The 14,235-nt window shown below is 44.1% G+C and overlaps 1 protein-coding gene across 4 annotated transcripts in view; it reads left to right on the forward strand.

Annotated features, from left to right (window-relative positions):
• The window catches only part of LOC112235288 (basal cell adhesion molecule), a 107,824-nt gene extending 103,772 nt beyond the window's left edge, over positions 1-4,052 (forward strand). For all 4 annotated transcript variants that reach the window (XM_042304895.1, XM_042304896.1, XM_042304898.1 and 1 more), the window contains one exon: positions 2,800-4,052. In XM_042304895.1, the coding sequence (XP_042160829.1) occupies positions 2,800-2,802 (3 nt within the window). In that variant the 3' untranslated portion in view covers positions 2,803-4,052. The remainder of the gene's footprint in view (positions 1-2,799) is intronic.
• Positions 4,053-14,235: the final 10,183 nt, after the last annotated feature.

Consider the following 14,235-nt stretch of genomic DNA (forward strand, 5'->3'; position numbering starts at 1 on the left):
TAAAAGACACCTGTCCACAACCTCAAACAGTCACACTCCAAACTCCACTATGGCCAAGACCAAAGAGCTGTCAAAGGACACCAGAAACAAAATTGTAGACCTGCACCAGGCTGGGAAGACTGAATCTGCAATAGGTATAGCTTGGTTTGAAGAAATCAACTGTGGGAGCAATAATTAGGAAATGGAAGACATACAAGACCACTGATAATCTCCCTCGATCTGGGGCTCCACGCAAGATTTTACCCCGTGGGGTCAAAATGATCACAAGAACGGTGAACAAAAATCCCAGAACCACACGGGGGGACCTAGTGAGAGCTGGGACCAAAGTAACAAAGCCTACCATCAGTAACACACTACGTCGCCAGGGACTTAAATCCTGCAGTGCCAGACGTGTCCCCCTGCTTAAGCCAGTACATGTCCAGGCGCGTCTGAAGTTTGCTAGAGAGCATTTGGATGATCCAGAAGAAGATTGGGAGAATGTCATATGGTCAGATGAAACCAAAATATAACTTTTTGGTAAAAACTCAACTCGTCGTGTTTGGAGGACAAAGAATGCTGAGTTGCATCCAAAGAACACCATACCTACTGTGAAGCATGGGGGTGGAAACATCATGCTTTGGGGCTGTTTTTCTGCAAAGGGACCAGGACGACTGATCCGTGTAAAGGAAAGAATGAATGGGACCATGTATTGTGAGATTTCTAATTTTGTCTGTCATAGTTGAAGTGTACCTATGATGAAAATTACAGGCCTCTCTCATATTTTTAAGTGGGAGAACTTGCACAATTGGTGGCTGACTAAATACCTTTTTGCCCCACTGTATATATATATATACAGTTGAAGTCGGAAGTTTACATACACTTACAGTGGGGAGAACAAGTATTTCATACACTGCCGATTTTGCAGGTACCTTCAGGCGTTTGGAAAGTAGTTTTGGCAAGTCGGTTAGGACATCTACTTTGTGCATGACACAAGTCATTTTTCCAACAATTGTTTACAGACAGATTATTTCACTTATAATTCACTGTATCACAATTCCAGTGGGTCAGAAGTTTACATACACTTAGTTGACTGAGCCTTTAAACAGCTTGGAAAATTCCAGAAAATGATGTCATGGCTTTAGAAACTTCTGATAGGCTAATTGACATAATTTGAGTCAATTGGAGGTGTACCTGTGGATGTATTTCATGGCCTACCTTCATACTCAGTGCCTCTTTACTAAAAAAATTGTAGTCCTCCACAGGTCTGGTTCATCCTTGGGAACAATTTCCAAACGCCTGAAGGTACCACGTTCATCTGTACAAACAATAGTACGCAAGTATAAACACCATGGGACCACGCAGCCGTCATACTGCTCAGGAAGGAGACGTGTTCTGTCTCCTAGAGATGAACGTACTTTGGTGCGAAAGTGCAAATCAATCCCAGAACAACAGCAAAGGACCTTGTGAAGAAGCTGGAGAAAACAGGTACAAATTATCTATATCCACAGTTAAACGAGTCCTATATCGACATAACCTGAAAGGCCACTCAGCAACGAGGAAGCCACTGCTCCAAAACCGCCATAAAAAAAGCCAGACTATGGTTTGCAACTGCACACGGGGACAAGGATCGTACTTTTTGGAGAAATGTTCTCTGGTCTGATGAAACAAAAATATAACTATTTGGCCATAATGACCATTGTTATGTTTGGAGGAAAAAGGGGGAGGCTTGCAAGCCGAAGAACACCATCCCAACCGTGAAGCCCCGGCGTGGCAGCATCATGTTGTGGGGGTACTTTGTTGCAGGAGGGACTGGTGCACTTCACAAAATAGATGGAATCATGAGGATGGAAAACTATGTGGATATATTGAAGCAACATCTCAAGGCATCAGTCAGGAAGTTAAAGCTTGGTTGCAAATGGGTCTTCCAAATGGACAATGACCTCAAGCATACTTCCAATGTTGTGGCAAAATGGCTTAAGGACAACAAAGTCAAGGTATTAGAGTGGCTAGCACAAAGCCCTGACCTCAATCCTATAGAAGATTTGTGGTCAGAACTGAAAAAGTGTTTGCGAGCAAGGAGGCCTACAAACCTGACTCAGTTACACCTGCTCTGTCAGGAGGAATGGGCCAAAATTCACTCAACTTATTGTGGGAAGGTTGTGAAAGGCTACCCGAAACGTTTGACCCAAGTTAAACAATTTAAAGGCAATGCTACCAAATACCAATTGAGTGTATGTAAACTTCTGACCCACTGGGAATGTGATGAAAGAAATAAAAGCTGAAATAAATAATTCTCTCTATTATTCTGACATGTCACATTCTTAAAATAAAGTGGTGATCCTAACTGACCTAAAACAGGGAATTTTTACCTGGATTAAATGTCAGGAATTGTGAAAAACTGAGTTTAAATGTATTTGGCTAAGGTGTATGTAGTCTTCCGACTTCAACTGTATATATGTATTTAAATATTATATTATTTATAAAAATGCTGGAAAAACACCAGGAAATCAACTCCAAGTCATTTTTATTGAAGAAGTTCCCAGGTATTCCCCATGAATAATAGAGAGACACGTGATCGTATACAAATGTATGGAAGGTTTGAAATGATGATGTTTTAGTCCAACATTATATCTGTTTGGGCTTATTGAGGTCAATATGCAGTCTACAAATGATTTGTAATTACGTTTCGGCCCCCCAACCATCCGCTCAGTACAAAATCAGCCAGTGGTTGAATCTAGTTGATGATCCCTGACTTATATAATATCACAATGTTGTATTTGACTCACAGGATTTACTGGTGCTTTGTGTTGTCTTCCACAGTGAGGAACAGAGGAGAATATGACACAAGAAGACAGAAAGAGAGGGATGAAGGGATGGATGAAAATTGGGATGGATGAAAATATTTTTGATAGAGGGAGAAGTCGGACTGAGGGAGAAAAGACGGTGGAATGGAAGGGTGTTTTTGTAGGGATGCGGGGTAACCTGTTGGGGGTGGGGTATTTAAACATGAGACCTAATACATCACTGAACATCATCATGACATTATCAGAGTGTAATCCCTTTCCACCAATCACAACTCTTGGTTGACAACTCTCACAACTCTTGGTGTAGAATAGAGCTGTACAGTAAATGTGTCCAACATGACTCTAGCCACAGTAACTCTACCCCAATCCAAACAGAAAATGCCATTGTGTTGCAGGAGTGTATGTGCGTGTGAGCGTGTGTTTGTGAGTGTGTGCTGTATTGCTTTGTGTATCTGAGCTGTGGGTTGTTCTTCGTTCAGTTAGTGTAGAACTGGATGTGTCTGTTCTGTGTGGAGTCTGCATCTAGCCCATTCTGATGGACATGGGGAAAACACAAACTGTCATCCTACTCTATTCATCCCTACGCTGATTATTGTGTCACTCTGAATTCTATCCCGTAACATAGAGATTGACCGTGCCTACTGTTACATCAAACTTAATGATCATATTCCTTGCCCAAGACGATGACCAGCAGCATATTAGGCTACCAGGCACAATACTGCAGATGTGCTTTCTGACAAACCTTTTCAGTCAAACAGGGCAAGCAAGGCCCACTTATACAAGTCAAAAGTCATTCCAGCCTAAATCCACTCCGGCCTTCTGATAAGAGCCTATAGTACTGTATATAATTCTAGACTGTTCTAAGGAGGAACTTACCCCTATCTCCCTGTTTGCTTTGGTCCTGGCCAGAGTCCTCTCTTTACAGGATGACATGAAATAGAAGACTCTAGTCCCTGTGTATCAATTCACTGTTTAGTTTTTCATTTCAAATCTAGAATGTTTATTCATTTATTCAAATTCCTTTCAGCTGTTACCTTAGCAACAGCCGAGACAATTTCTAACTTCCTGATCCCTTCCTGTGTAAATGTATTTTTTTCTCAAACCAAAAAGCAACAAAAATACAAGCTATTCGGTGTACAAATTAGTTCCAAAATGTTGACGAAATGTATATTATGTATCAGGTCATTTGTTTTCTTCTTTTTGTTGCTCTGTCTCTGCAAACGGAATACTGTATAACCTGTCAATCAAATGGAGGCTTACTGTATACGTGAGGTGAATCTGAATGAATCTGTGTGTGTTTACTGTGTCGTTGACCCTGCTACAGCGCTCGCCGTATTTCATAGCCTACTGTCCTTCTCTGAGCAAAGCCATTTTCAGAAACACAACACTCCCTGTTACGCTCAGCTCACCCAATTATCAACCCCTAGCTCTGGAAAATTGGAGTAACCTGGCAAAATGGGGAACGTTTTTGTCCTCCGTCGACAATCTGAAATCTCTGCCAGCTGCATTACCATTTCCTTCAGTACAGATTTTGCAGTCCGGAGGGGTTAGCAACACAGTGAGCACAGATTCACCTGCGAACGTCACAGACACAGGTTAGTCACAGCTTGATGAGGGAGAGAGGGAGGGGAGCAGGGGAGGCGAGAGGGGGTAGAGTGTGGGGGTGAGGTGGGAGGGGAGAAGGTGTACAGTGTGGTGTTGAGATGGGAGGGTGTAGAGTGTGGGGATAAGGTTGGAGGGTGTAGAGTGTGGGGATGAGGTGGGAGGGTGTAGAGTGTGGGGATGAGGAGAGAGGGGGTAGAGTGTAGGGGTGAGGTGGGAGGGTGTAGAGTGTGGGGATGACGTGGGAGGGGAGGGGAGAGGGGGTAGAGTGTAGGGGTGAGGTGGGAGGGGAGAGATTTCTTTTACCAAAATAAGTTGAGTTATTGAGTGTCTTAGTGGGGGTGTTCCAATGTTTTGGTGCGCATTTGGTGTCTGTCTCTCTCTGCCTCACAAGCTTTTTGATACTACCTGTATTGGCAGCACAAAGATATATGATAGCTGGTTGCAGTGTCCTCTATCATTGGTATACACTGGAAAAAATTGCCTAGTGAACAGGTCACTATAACCACTATCGCTTTTTCTGGGAATCATTTGTTTTTTCCAATGGTGTTTATATGTCTAGTGATTTAAGAAATCTATATTTCCATAACTTAATGAGTGTTCTGACTCCTGCGAAGTTAGGGGGAGACCAACAGGTGCATACCTTCAACTTTGGAATGCTTGGTTTTATTTGTCACCAAAAAATATAAATTGATATATAAAAAAGTGTTTTCTTTTCTTTAAAGAAAAGGGTGATTCTTGTACTTCAGAACTACTGAGTTGTGACTTGTGTTGTTTTGTGGTTTGTCCACTTAATCTAAGAGAAGAGAGAAAGGTTTGAATTAGGATTCTTGTCTTGCTATACATATGTGAGTGCTTTTTTCTCTTCCTGCTATACTGTATATTTGGTGGTACGTTGTTCTGTTGTGAGCTCTGTTCTTGTATCTTCTTATTGAACTGTGTAGAATTTATAACAACTGAAAACCCAAGAAAAAACAACCAAACTCCCACAATCTCTGTGTGTGTTTCATTTTTGTGTGTGTCTGTGTGCGTTGACTGTTAGTGTAGAGGTATAGGCCACCTCAGCTGGATTCTGTGAGCTCTGGCAGGTTGCCGTTGTACTGTGGGCTTCTGGCTCTCTGGTTCTATCAGCAGGGATGTTGTCCCTTCTTCCATCTGCTAAGCATCCATTAGGAAATTACACTGACCTGCAGAATGGGAAGGATTTGTGTTTAGAACATTAAGAGAGAGAATGAGGGGGGAAGGACTGAGATGAGGCTCTAAAGTGTGTGTGTGAGTGTGTGTGTGTGTGTGTGTGTGTGTGTGTGTGTGTGTGTGTGTGTGTGTGTGTGTGTGTGTGTGTGTGTGTGTGTGTGTGTGTGTGTGTGTGTGTGTGTGAGAGAGAGGGCCAATCAATCAAATTGAAATAGCTTTGTTTCTATTTACTGTGGTTTACAGTGTGTCCACCTCTAGTGCTTTTTGCTTCAGTATTGTCACCAATGTTATTGTGTATCATCTGTGTAACCATGCCTACCCTGGCCCCAAGGCTTTAATACTGTCTGAGTTTAGCTACAGTGACGCTAATCTGATTTAGCCATTTACCATCAGCCTATTGAGAAATGACAGCCACTGTCCCTAGCTCATAGCCTAGCCGCTACAGCCTCTCAGTAACGGTTGGCTAACGGCCAGTCCACACAAACACACACACACACACACACACACACACACACACACACACACATACACACTGTGCTGGGACACCACCGCCAGAGCAAACTAGAGACTGAGATGATTAGGGATATATATAATGATAGAGAGACAGAAGGAGGGTGAAGGGGATGGAGGAGAGAGCGAATGGGACAGAGAAGGTTATGGATGAGGGAGGGATAGATGGAGGGAGAAGTTATGGAAATTGACAGAAGAATCAGGAACTGTCATGAGAGGAAATGAAGGAGAAGAGTGATTGGCCATCCAATGGATAAAGAAGCTGTCTTGTTTAAGGATGTCATAAATTACTGCATCCTTATGTAATACATGTATCACTAGCCACTTTAACTATGCCACTTTGTTTACATACTCATCTCATATGTATATACTGTACTCGATACCATCTACTGTATCTTGCCTATGCTGCTCTGTACCATCACTCATTCATATATCCTTATGTACATATTCTTTATCCCCTTACACTGTGTATAAGACAGTAGTTTTGGAATTGTTAGTTAGATTACTTGTTGGTTATTACTGCATTGTCGGAACTAGAAGCACAAGCATTTCGCTACACTCGCATTAACATCTGCTAACCATGTGTATGTGACAAATAAAATGTGATTTGATTTGATTTGAAATTAGCATTGAGTCTGCTGTCTACTCTTGCAATCAGCTGAGTTCAATAAATAAAGAGGGAGGGAGGGAGGAAGAAGAGGAGGGAGGGAGGAAGAAGAGGAGGGAGGGAGAAGAGGAGGAAGGGGAGGGAGAAACACATACAAATAATGAAATGAAGGGCAGTAAATCTTCTCTTATCTCCTTCACTTCCAAGGTTTCATATCCTGTGTGACCTGATTTTGAGTGTCTGTGTTTTCTGTTGGTGTGTATACGTGTCTGTAGTGGTGTGTGTTTTCTGTTGGTGTTTATACGTGTCTGTAGTGGTGTGTTTTCTGTTGGTGTGTATACGTGTCAGTAGTGGTGTGTTTTCTGTTGGTGTTTATACGTGTCAGTAGTGGTGTGTTTTCTGTTGGTGTGTATACGTGTCAGTAGTGGTGTGTTTTCTGTTGGTGTGTATACGTGTCAGTAGTGGTGTGTGTTTTCTGTTGGTGTGTATACGTGTCAGTAGTGGTGTGTGTTTTCTGTTGGTGTGTATACGTGTCAGTAGTGGTGTGTGTTTTCTGTTGGTGTGTATACGTGTCAGTAGTGGTGTGAGTTTTCTGTTGGTGTTTATATGTGTCAGTAGTGGTGTGTTTTCTGTTGGTGTTTATACGTGTCAGTAGTGGTGTGTTTTCTGTTGGTGTGTATACGTGTCAGTAGTGGTGTGTGTTTTCTGTTGGTGTGTATACGTGTCAGTAGTGGTGTGTGTTTTCTGTTGGTGTGTATACGTGTCAGTAGTGGTGTGTGATTTTTGTTAGTGTGTATGCGTGTCAGTAGTGGTGTGTTTTATGTTGGTGTGTATACGTGTCTGTAGTGGTGTGTTTTCTGTTGGTGTGTATACGTGTCAGTAGTGGTGTGTGTTTTCTGTTGGTGTGTATATGTGTCAGTGTTTAGTCAGTAGTGTGTGTTTTATGTTGGTGTGTATACGTGTCAGTAGTGGTGTGTTTTCTGTTGGTGTGTATCGTGTCAGTAGTGGTGTGTGTTTTCTGTTGGTGTGTATATGTGTCAGTAGTGGTGTGTGTTTTCTGTTGGTGTGTATACGTGTCAGTAGTGGTGTGTGTTTTCTGTTGGTGTGTATACGTGTCAGTAGTGGTGTGTGATTTTTGTTAGTGTGTATGCGTGTCAGTAGTGGTGTGTTTTATGTTGGTGTGTATACGTGTCAGTAGTGGTGTGTTTTCTGTTGGTGTGTATGCGTGTCAGTAGTGGTGTGTGTTTTCTGTTGGTGTGTATACGTGTCAGTAGCGGTGTGTGATTTTTGTTAGTGTTTATGCGTGTCAGTAGTGGTGTGTTTTATGTTGGTGTGTATACTGTACGTATCAGTCGTGGTGTGTGTTTGTGTTGGTGTGTATGCATGTCAGTAGTGGTGTGTGTTTGTGTTGGTGTGTATACTTGTCAGTAGTGGTTTGTGTTTGTGTTGGTGTGTATACTTGTCAGTAGTGGTTTGTGTATGGGTAGTAGTGATGGTTCATCTGTGCACCCAGCCAAGCTGATGCAGTGCCCTTTGAAGATCAATTAGACATGAAAGCAGCCTGTGTGTTAGTGATGTTCGTGCCTGTAAAGACATGCACTCCAGCTACCAGACCTTCATCACTGACATGTATTGACAAGCAAGCCAACACAAGCACTCCCCTTTGAGAGGAAAAGGGGCTCCATAGCATTAAGCTTTAAGCATGTTTAACAGGTCAGTTTGCTGCTGACAACTGAGCTTCCCCCACTGTCCAACTGTCCCATACTGGGCTCCATCAACTGATCCTCTGCTTCACAACACACGTGACCGCCCTCCATGACAACGTTTCAACCATTTGAGCTACCCAAAAGTACCAATTGGATAGCTTGTATAGCTCAGCGACATTTCAAGCTAGCTGTGGAGTGAGTTTACGGTACGCTCCGTAAACTCCGTTACACGTGCAACACATATACATCCATGGTAAAGGCAGGCCATGACCGGGGCATCCCACACAGGGCTCACTTTAAACAGGTTGAAGAGCGATGAAGGCCCCCTGGGTGTCTGAGTCAGCTAGTCCGTTAGTGCTAGAGAAGAGAGGTGAGAGGTGGAAGGGAGGAGCTGGAGAGGGGGGGATAGAGGCCTGGAGGAATAGGAGCAGCTGTGTTGTGTGTACCTCTGTGAGCTTCTGTACACGCTGCAGGCTCCCTCCCACTGTCTGACTGTACCACAGCAGAGCAGGTGTCTGGAGAGCTATTACACAGAGAGAGAGAGACACACACACACACACACACACACGTACGCATATACACATAGAATCATACTTGAATGATTTTGTGTTGGTATTCACACACACTCTCACACATACACTGTCAATTACTCTAAGGCACACTGCTACACTATCAGAGTGTGATCATTAGTATGTGTTTGTTCAGACATGGCCTGTAAAATGTGTAGGGAAATCAAATGGCTGACGTTCCTTGGGGCTTGTTCAGCACAGAGCTGTAATGAGAGGGTTCTGAGCCCTGTGTTTTAGGGCTCCGTTCAATCTGTTGTGCTGAAGATCTGGCTACAGCACGATAGAAATATAAAAGCCAAGTTCCCTGTGTCAGCGGAGACTACATTCACGCTAAACGCTGCATGTGTCAGCTCAATCAGAAATGACCTTTTAATTCAAATAGCACTGTAGCGCTGAACTTCGGCGATACGGATTGAATCGAGCCCTTATTCTAATACTCTCTGTTGCCTAGCTGCTAACTCTCTCACCCAGTAAAACACCCAGTAAAACAGTCAGTGGTGGATCACGGCGTCACACACACAACACACATACTGTTGATGAGGATTGAAGGTACTGGTATTTCTCCTGTAACTCTCCTTTCTGAGCCTCTGCTGCTATTAGCCTTATCAGACCTGTCTACTTTAGTTGATGGTGGATGCCTGGTCCTGGTCCTGACTCTGGTCCTGACCCTGGTCCTGACCCTGGTCCTGACTCTGGTCCTGGTCCTGACCCTGGTCCTGACCCTGGTACTGGTCCTGGTCCCGGTCCTGACTCTGGTCCTGGTCCTGACTCTGGTCCTGACTCTGGTCCTGACTCCGGTCCTGGTCCTGACTCTGGTCCTGACTCTTGTCCTGGTCCTGACTCTGGTCCTGGTCCTGACTCTGGTCCTGGTCCTCACTCTGGTCCTGACTCTGGTCCTGGTCCTGACTCTGGTCCTGACTCTTGTCCTGGTCCTGACTCTGGTCCTGACTCTTGTCCTGGTCCTGACTCTGGTCCTGACTCTTGTCCTGGTCCTGACTCTGGTCCTGGTCCTGACTCTGGTCCTGACTCTGGTCCTGGTCCTGGTCCTGACTCTGGTCCTGGTCCTGACTCTGGTCCTGACCCTGGTCCTGACCCTGGTACTGGTCCTGGTCCTGGTCCTGACTCTGGTCCTGGTCCTGACTCTGATCCTGACTCTAGTCCTGGTCCTGACTCTGGTCCTGGTCCTGACTCTGGTCCTGACTCTAGTCCTGGTCCTGACCCTGGTCCTGACCCTGATCCTGACTCTGGTCCTGGTCCTGACTCTGGTCCTGACTCTTGTCCTGGTCCTGACTCTGGTCCTGGTCCTCACTCTGGTCCTGACTCTGGTCCTGGTCCTGACTCGGGTCCTGACTCTGGTCCTGACTCTGGTCCTGGTCCTGACTCTGGTCCTGACTCTGGTCCTGGTCCTGATTCTGATCCTGACTCTGGTCCTGGTCCTGACTCTGGTCCTGACTCTGGTCCTGGTCCTGAGTCTGGTCCTGGTCCTGACTCTGGTCCTGACTCTGGTCCTAGTCCTGAATCTTGTCCTCGTCCTGACTCTGGTCCTGGTCCTGACTCTTGTCCTGGTCCTGACTCTGGTCCTGGTCCTGACTCTGGTCATGGTCCTGACTCTGGTCCTGGTCCTGACTCTGGTCCTGGTCCTGACTCTTGTCCTGGTCCTGACTCTTGTCCTGGTCCTGACTCTGGTCCTGACTCTTGTCCTGGTCCTGACTCTGGTCCTGGTCCTGACTCTGGTCCTGGTCCTGACTCTGGTCCTGGTCCTGACTCTTGTCCTGGTCCTGGCTCTTCCTCTGCATCTGGGGAGTCTCACACACCAGGACCTGCAGTGTGTCTGGAAGATGAAGCATGACCTCTGAGTGTGTTTATCTGCTGTACATGATTAACTCCCCCCTCCTCTACCCTGGTACTGCTGGTCTGTGTCTGCCTCCCATACTGCCCTGCCATGCATCAGTCTGCTCTGTAGGTCCACACACACATACACACACACACAGACACACACGACTCTGGCAACTTTCAGTGTGAGGTAGTGTCAGAGTTTAGGTAATGTTTTATGTTGCAGTAGTGTTGCTATCTCTTCAGGTGTGTGAACACATAGGGAGAATGGATACAATGCTGGGCTCATGGCCAGGTGTTCACAACACTGCCTGTTTGTTATGCTGCTGTTGTTTTTAGTCTCCCTGTAGGAACGTGTGGCCCCCAGGTGCAATATAGCTTCCTCACTGCATTCCTCTGAGCAGTATAGCTACACATACTGTCACACAGCCAGATTGGAAAAAAAAACAGGAAAATAGACGATTCAGATTTGACAGAAATAAAGAGAATTGTGTAGTCCAGGCAACAGAGGGGTGTAAGTGTTTATCCCAGTGTGGGATGATTGTAGTAGGACGGGGAACGGCTTCCCCATGGGGTTTCAGTCTCTGTTGTGATGTTCTCTCTTTCTCTCTAGCACCACAGCCATATCTGTGATCTCCCAAACACTGGCATCAATACTAATGCATTATCACTGGCAATACCCGTGTGATGTTTCCCTCTCACACAAACACACAAACGCATGCATACACACATGCACTCGTACACACACACAGCCTCACACACAAATACACTTGATAATAGTCCATACAAATCCATTACTACTGAATGCGTAAGTCTGACCTCAAATACACATCAATACAAATATATTACAGTTTTTCTCAATTACTAAAACACTAAAACCCATTGGCTGAACAAAGTTCTCAGTTGCCTGGACTCATTTAGCTAATTATGCAGTCTGTTGTCAATACCTTAAACCATTTCACATGATAAAACACAATTTGCAGATCTCACTTAGACTTTTCAGCAAAACTCTAAACACATTCTCATTCTGAAAACACATTCTGCACTCTAATGCACATGTCATCCATACTGGTAAACACAAGTGGCAACAATCAAATACAAATAGAGAACACATGTCATTGATTGAACACAACCACTCAAAATTGATTTAACCTGTTTCAAATAATGCGACACAAGCAATATAAGCCAGTTCAGAGAGCAAACAGGTTGTTGAAGGTGGGAAGTCTGAGAATGGGATAGAAGAAACGATGTGAGAGGACAAGGACGAGTGCGTATGCGAGGTGGGCGATGAGGAGGAAGAGGGCAAGAAAGAGGAAGAAGAGGCGGAAGAGGAAGAGGAAGACAAAGAGTGGAAATATCTGATGAAATTCGAGCAACAGTTATAGACCATGTAATTGTCCATGGACTGACAATGAGGGAAGCAGGACTTAGAGTTCAACCCAATTTGAGACGATTTTCTGTGTCCACCATAGTATGGACATTCAGAGAAGAGAACAGGTACAGGATACTACTGTATTTTTATAATTGCAAATTTACTGTACTACACTATATGCAGCTGTTTCAATAAAGTGAATCACTGTATGTATTGTACTGCATGAATATGTTTTGTAACTGCACAACTACTTTTTGTAGAATTGCAAGGCTGACACATGCAGGTGGAAGTACAGCTATATTCACTTGGGAGCAAGAGGCCGTTATAGTTGGCATGGTCCTTCAAGATAATGCAATACAACTCAGAGAAATCCAGGAACGAGTGATACAAGACAACACACACTTCCAGGGAATCGACAGTGTGAGCATTTCCACCATTGACTGTGTCCTCCATCGTAACAGGATGCGAATGAAACAAGTATACAGAGTACCTTTTGAGCGCAACTCACCAAGGGTGAAAGAACTGCGAGCTCAGTATGTGCAAGTAAGTGTACATTCAGAAACATTTACTGTAATGCAGATTGTCTACAGTACTAACACATACTATGTGAATGACATCACTCTTCAGTACATATAATGTATGTGAATCAGAAGCCTAATTGTACTCTACAGTATAGCACTGTCTCTGTACGACTTACAAAATCCTACATACAGTATATTGAATTTCTACACAGACAATATTTGACTTGGAATCCTTGGACAGACCCCATGAGTTCATCTTTGTCAATGTAGCAGGCTTCAATCTAACGAAGAGGAGAAAGAGAGGCTGAAACATGATTGGACAGCAGGCCATTGTTGAAGTCCCTGGTCAACGAGGTTGCAATGTTACAATCTGTGCTGCTATCAGCAACCATGGTGTTCTACATCACCATGTTACACTTGGGCCATATAACACCCAGCACCTTCTAAGATGTATTGCCAATCTAAGACATATTTTATTTGAGTAGCAGGTTCAAGAGCAGCAGGGTCAAGAGCAGCAGGGTCAAGAGCTAAATGAGAATCCCATTCCCACCTGTGTGATAGTGTGGGACGGTGTCAGTTTCCACCGAGCTGCTCAGGTAAGGGAATGGTTTAACATCAATGGGCAGTTTATGAACTTGTACCTCCCTCCATACTCGCCTTTCCTGAATCCGATTGAGGAGTTTTTCTCCTCTTGGAGATGGAAAGTGTATGATAGACAACCTTACACCAGAGTAAATCTGCTGCAAGCCATGGATTTAGCCTGTGGTGATATAGGTGAGGAATCATGTCAGGGCTGGATACGGCACACAAGAGGCTTCTTCCCCCGTTGCCTCAGGAGGAACAATATTGCTTGTGATGTCGACAAAGTGCTCTGGCCTGACCCAGTCCAAAGACAAGAAGAAGCACATTGATCACATGTTTACTCCTTTGATTTTTGTCCCTTTTAGTATTGTATACTGTAGTACAGTGCATTGTAGGCTGTATACTGTACAATGGACAAATTGTATGGCCCTGAACATTGTGCTTTCCATTTATTAACAGTACTGACTGCTCAATAGATTTTGACTGGTTGCAGGTTCATATCAACAAAGAACAAGAATTACAGTATCACAGAGACAAAGGACAAGTTTGTGAGATGCAGGGTACAGTACTGTAAAAATAGGGGTACAAGGAGGAGGAAGAACAAAAACAAAATTGCAAAGAGCAAAGCAGAGTTGTAATTTCTGATCATTTTTGAGCTACTATGATAGAACATGTTTTCGTTCATCAAAAGTATGAATCTTTTTTTAGATTCAAAATGTACTTCTCTCTGAGAATTGTATGTTTTGAACAATGTGTTTTCTATTTTTCGGTGTATTGTTTACTGACTGCTTGAGAGTGTATATCATTTTGATCACTTTGTTTATGATTTGAGAGCAGTGTTTGATTTTGAACACAGGTAAAACTGTTTTGAGGTGAATGTTTGTCTGTTTGTCTGTTTGTCTGTTTGTCTGTTTGTCTGTCTGTCTGTCTGTCGCACTATCCCACACATACTGTAC

This window comes from Oncorhynchus tshawytscha, linkage group LG23 (assembly GCF_018296145.1).
Source record: "Oncorhynchus tshawytscha isolate Ot180627B linkage group LG23, Otsh_v2.0, whole genome shotgun sequence".
NCBI lineage: Eukaryota > Metazoa > Chordata > Actinopteri > Salmoniformes > Salmonidae > Oncorhynchus > Oncorhynchus tshawytscha.